General features: G+C 39.8%; 1 protein-coding gene across 1 annotated transcript in view; it reads right to left on the bottom strand.

The window, feature by feature from the left end:
* Nucleotides 1-1,984: 1,984 nt before the first annotated feature.
* The window catches only part of FNDC1 (fibronectin type III domain containing 1), a 126,586-nt gene continuing 122,570 nt past the window's right edge, over nt 1,985-6,000 (bottom strand). Inside the window, exons 19-20 of the mRNA XM_090042275.1 lie at nt 5,211-5,333; nt 1,985-3,753 (exon numbers count right to left, since the gene is read on the bottom strand). Of these exons, the coding sequence (XP_089898401.1) occupies nt 3,638-3,753; nt 5,211-5,333 (239 nt within the window). The 3' untranslated portion in view covers nt 1,985-3,637. The remainder of the gene's footprint in view (nt 3,754-5,210; nt 5,334-6,000) is intronic.

Here is a 6,000-nt window from a genome sequence, read left to right as displayed (position 1 = left end):
TTGAAGCTGCATCTATGGACAAATGACTGATTCTCCAAATCATCATCGAATCTTCAGATTCGGATTCAGCTGAATCGAATTGGAGACGGTGATCTGAATCAATTAATGGAATCACTGTCCCCGATTCAGGTCGAATCCAAATCTGAATCAAATATGGCCTATTTCGCACACCCGTATTAATTAGCCTGCTTCAAAACTTGGCCACCCTTATAGACAGAAAGTTCTTCCTAATCTCCACCTACATTTATTCTGCTTTAGCTTGAGGCCCTTTCTTCTAGTCCTATCCCTGACAGCCACAGGGAAAAGGCTGTCTCTATAATCACCCTTCAGATATTTTAAGACTTGACAAATCCCCCCCTCAATCTTCTCTTCTCCAGACTAAATAATCATAGTTTTTTCAGCCTGTCCCCATAACTCATGCTTTGCAGACCTTTAATTATTCATTTTTATCACTCTCCACTGGACTCTTTCCAATCTGTCCATATTTTTTCTTGAAGTGTGGGGCCCAAAACTGGACACAGTACTCCAGGTGAGGTCTCACCAGTGCCAAGTGGAATAGGAATCATTTCCCTTGCCTTACAAGTGACACTCCTGTTGATACAACCCAGCATGCTTGTGCCTTTTTTCATAGTTCCATAGATGTTAGGGCCCTGGAAGGGACCATACAGATCATCATTTGTTTTGCAAGAAAAGCACACATATTCAGCTTATATAACCTCAGGTCCTTCTCTGAAGTGTGGCAGCCTAGCCAATCATTCCACAGTATTTGTATCTGCAATTATTACATCTTAAGTGCAAATTTTTGCACTTATCCTTGATCAATTAAATCTGATTGCAGACCATTTCTTCAGTTTACTCAGGTTATTCTGGATCCTAGCCCTACCCTCTAGAGTGTCTACAGTTCCACCCAATGTGTTATCATCTGCAAATCTTCTAAGTGTGCACCCAGTCCCATCGTCCAAATCATTAATGAAGATGGAAAACAATAATGGACCTGGGGAACACCACTTGATACCTCCTCCCAACAAGATATTGAGCTACTCATTGAGCAGTGATCCAACCAGTTTTGTATCCACCTTACAGTACTTTTATCTAGTCTGGTGGTGCTCAAATATTGTGTCTCAAAACCTGTGGGGCTCCCTATGGGTTCAGAAAATTGGGGATAGGAGCATAGTGGCAGTGTTAATTGCCACAGTTCTTGGAGTCCTGTGGCAATCATCTCTGACACTGCTCCCTTGCCACTAATTTTGGAGCTCTGGCAAGCTCCTCAAGCCAGGTGACATGGCCCTGTTTATTGAACTGGGCTGACCTACAGGGGTGGGCCACAGCCAGACCCAGTGTGGGGTGGATTTCACATGCAGTCCGGAGGACCACTGCTCTAATCTGTATGCTTCCTTAGCTTGGGGGAAATGGTGTTAAAAACCTTGCTAAAGTCAAAGTATATCACATCCACTACTCTCCTCACAACCACAGAACCCATGCCCTTATGGAAAGAAATCAAACTGGTCAGGCATGGCTTGCTCTTGATGAATCCATGCTGACTGTTCCTGCCCACCTTGTTCTCTTCTAGGTGCTTCATAAAAGATTCCTTCAGGACTGCTTCATGATCTTTCCAGTTATCAAGTTATGCTACAGTTTCTCCTGTTATATTGTTCAGTAGGGGAAAACATTTTAAAGGAGTAGTTGGGACACTATTCCCTAGTTATTCTGGCTGCAAAGCTCTTATGAAACTTGGTCTTACACACACTTCTTCTGTTAATAAAAAGTGGCACCTTTTGTTCTTCCAACTCTCAAGTTTCTGACATTTGAGAGACTTGAATCTATGTCAGCCTTTTAGCACAGACAACCAGAAGGGATACAATTAAAATGGAACAATATATCATATGTTTATTAGGGAAAAGTTATATTTAAAGATCATATATTTGGCACTGTATGGAAGCAAAAAGATTAGAAAACAACTGAATGTTCAATCCCAGAATCACTGTGAAAAATAAAAAGCTCTTTTAATGATCATTTCAGTTACTTTTCTCCCCGAACATTTACAATAACTACACAAGCAATTTTAAAGATATTAGTCCTATACTGTGTGTAAACTGAAATAAGAGCAAAAGATTAACCAGAGGTTGGATCTGTCCCCGAGGTACACTGCTATTTTCCCAGGCCGTCAGAGTGCTGGAGTCTTGTTTTGACAATGCGCAAAGGCTGAGAGGTTTTTACAGTGAAATGTTTTGGCCACAGAGGCTACAACCCATTGGTGAAAAGTAAACTGGTAATGCAAGACTGTACAGAAAGAGTAACAGGGTAGAAGAAAACTGATGCTGTGATGCACTGAAATGCTACTTCTTTGCCAGCTTTTCAAATAAGTGTTGCAACCCTTGGCAAAAATCAGGTGTCTGCTTCCTAGACGCACTGTACTGGTCTGCCATTATGAGGTACTTTAGAGAAAGAGCATGGAGACTTTCATACTCTATTCCCATGATGGATCAAAGTTAGAAGAGTTTTGTGTCCCTTGAACATCCCTAAAGGTATCTGCTTTTTCAGAAAATAAGTTAAAACTTGTCTGCAAGTCCTGCATTACCTCTTCAGTACCTCAGTAAAGAGATACTTAATAAAGTGGCAAGGAATAAATAATACATGAACAAGATGAAAATGGATCAAACAAAAACTGCGCTAAACCTGTTAAATAGTACTGGACAGAAAGTTAACTAACGTTGACACACGGCTGGAACTGGCACTTATGCTGGCTGACAGTACAATTTTAATATGGACAAAGGGATTTACTCCCCTTTAATATCCAGTCCATTGGTTTGAGAAGAAGCCTGACATAGCCCTTTGATCAACAGTAAAAATGTCAGTATTGTAACAATTCAACAGTACTCACAAGAAGAACACAGTTCTTTCCATGGTTAATATATTGTGCATAAGAAAATGTTTCACGGAACTAACAGCACCTTTTACATAATAATCCCAAACATATTTATTAAGTGAACATGAAGACCTCAGTATCTCTAAGTAGTACTCCTGCAGACATACAGTACTGTATTTTATATAAGTGAATTTACATTGTGACCTGGTGTTTAGTCCAGCAATGGGAAAACCCCATAGAAAAAGTCTTAAGTAGAATATATTGCCTTTGGTGAATGTCTAGTAACTTGGCATGACTGCATAGTAAAATTCTGAAGCATGGAGCTCCGCCAGTGGTACGTGACAGAGCACTCCATTCCTAACAGTGGAAAGTGTTTAGCAATTCCATTAAGCAAGCACAGCATGCTTAGGTCATTCCTGCAAGATATAGGCAACTTCCAAGTTTTCATGGCTAGTAAAGTTTTAGGTTTCACAGGTCGCACCAGATGCAACCGTATCTCCATGCCTTTAAGACCCAGAGAAAGAAAGGAGGACACCAAACTCGAACCCTGTCCACGTTTCCCAAGCAGAGACATCAAGCAGCACCACAGACTTAGGTTGACAAAATGTGTACAGCATTTGGTTTGGCTGGGGTCTTCTGAGCAGCTGGTCTTAGGTGGTTCCCTTCTTGTTTCTGCTTTTCAATCAACTGCTCACAGTCCTTTGGTACAAATCATTCAAAAGGCATGGATGGTGCGTTCTGCGTCACGTCTGCAGGCAGACTGCTACATGATTACCATTTCCCTGGAATAGGCACGCCACACTCATACCAGCCCACATAGTAATAAGGCGTTGTATGACCAATACGCCCAAATGATACAGGTTCCTGGCGAAACTGGCGATAATACCCTGTCAGAGAAACAGCAAAGGGTGGTTCAAACCAAAGGGAAATAACTTGACCAATGACTTTTCTACATTACTGAAAGCTAAGGGGGCTCATACATAGCAGTTACCAGAACAAAAAATAAGACCTAAATGTTATTTGTTAGTCCCAGGCCACTTTGCAAAACGTAAGGTCAAAAGTCCTTTCAACCTTGCCTAATTCTATCATTTCATTCCATCTATACACATTTCTTTGACAGTTTCAATTGAATTTTCTACTCTAAAGCTCTGTCTTGAACTTCTTGTGTAATTTTATGATCTGTCTTTAACCACCTTCTGCACTGTACTCCAACAGAACACTACATGTCAACAGTGGATTCTCTCCTCTCTATAAAGCTGTCATATCAATTTAAGTTCATGAAGCAGTCTAGGATGAAAGGTGCCCTAAAAATAAATGAACATAGCATCTTAAAGGACTCAGAACAATATTTAATAATCCCCACCTTATAACAAAATAAGGAGGCAAAATGTAACACAGGAAATCAGAGAGTTAACCACCACTTATTTAACTGGTAACTCTTTTCCCCATCTGCAGAAATAATTTGACAGCTTAACACATTAAAAATCCTCAGCATTCTTTTCTACATAGTTTATGCAGTGGAACATCTGAGCTGTTGATTACTGTGCCAGACAGAATTTGTGTGCTCCCTATCTGTTTCTGAGAGGTGGTAATGCACAGCTGGATTAGCAATCCTTATAACAAATACAGAAGTGCAATAATATGCTATGCTATCTAAATGTAACCGACTTGGAGTTTCACAGTCGCCCAAAATCTAATATCAGAGCAAAAGCATTTACACAAAAAACAGCCTCTTTTTCTCCTCATGGAATACTTATATGCATGTATGATTTTGAACTGATCATATACTGTTTACCAGGAATGCTTGACATTAAAATTCAAGCCATATTTATATAGTTGCAACTAATCATATATGGCATGTGGTATTGTTTCAGTTTGTGACTGGATGAGCCAAACCTTATAATTAGGTGAAAGGGCTTCAAAAGCTAGTCAGGGCTTTTAGTAATTTTCTAATTTATTCCACTAAGTGATCTGTAGAGGCATTCTTCCTCAACTTTTACAGGTCATTGTGGTTTGTGGATTATTAATCCTTTACAGTAGGCTTTTCTATATGTTCATTCGTGCGCTTTTGCTAATGCACATTAAATTTAGTACCTCCATTGTGAGGTCTGAAAAAAAATGTGCATTAGTCTATTTTAAGGAGCATTAGCAAAAGTTCATGCTTTTTTTCATGCTTTAATGCACATTTAAGTGTATACATAGATGAGCCTATAGTCTTATTACATCGGTATGAATTCTAACAGAAGTTCCTATAACTCTAGACAGAATGAGAGAAACTCGTAAGTGGTGATGTCCACAAGCTCTCCAGGTTCCATTCAATTTGATCTTAGTTCCACTATTTTACCTCGAATGGTAGGCAGGGCTTCAACGTATGACTGAGGTCCTGTTCTTCCATCCATGTGAGAATCCACAAACTGGCAGTGGTCTTCTCCTCTCCCCCAGCTATCTCCAATACCATAGAATGTATCTGAAAAGTACATCCAAGATCAGAACTATCCCCCTTAGTGCTATTACAAAGAGCTTTATTTTTGCTGGGGGCAACTTGCCATTTGCAGGAAAATAAAGACAGCAAAAAGTCAGTAAATACAGGACAAAAAGTAATACACTAATAAATAAAGTTTTAAAGGTAAATATACCAAGGCATCAACAGATACATAATACTGTAAAAGTTAAAGAATGCTGTATTTGCTAATAGGAAGGGGGGGGGGAAGCACTGTAACTTTTCTTAAACTGGAACTCCACAAAACAATAATTTATCTATAATACAACACCAATGATAGTGCAGGGAATTCCAACTGGACCAGCTACTTCAATGTGTGATGAGGAAGCAAAAATACCCCTAGGCCAGTAGTGCTCCTTTGATAGCAGTCTCAGGTTCAAGCTAGGATGTGTGGCTGCAGGTTCCTCATACACTGGGATCCTACTGTTCTGACTGTTTGCATGTCATTTGTTCAGGGTCCTGAAACAATGCAAATGTTTTGCCATAAAACTCCAAAGAAGCTTGAAAAACTTAGGGATAATCCTAGAACCCTAACTAATATTCCCTCATGGTAAAATAGATTCCTGTGTCTACAGTTTTGTGAAGGTTACTGTCGATTCCCTATCAGTTTCTGGATATCCACTGAGGGTATATC

Source organism: Crocodylus siamensis, chromosome 1, assembly GCF_052110815.1.
Source record: "Crocodylus siamensis isolate JL-2025a chromosome 1, ASM5211081v1, whole genome shotgun sequence".
NCBI lineage: Eukaryota > Metazoa > Chordata > Crocodylia > Crocodylidae > Crocodylus > Crocodylus siamensis.
The sequence above is the reverse complement of the archived record's forward strand: the minus strand, read 5'-3'. Positions and strand labels throughout refer to the sequence as shown.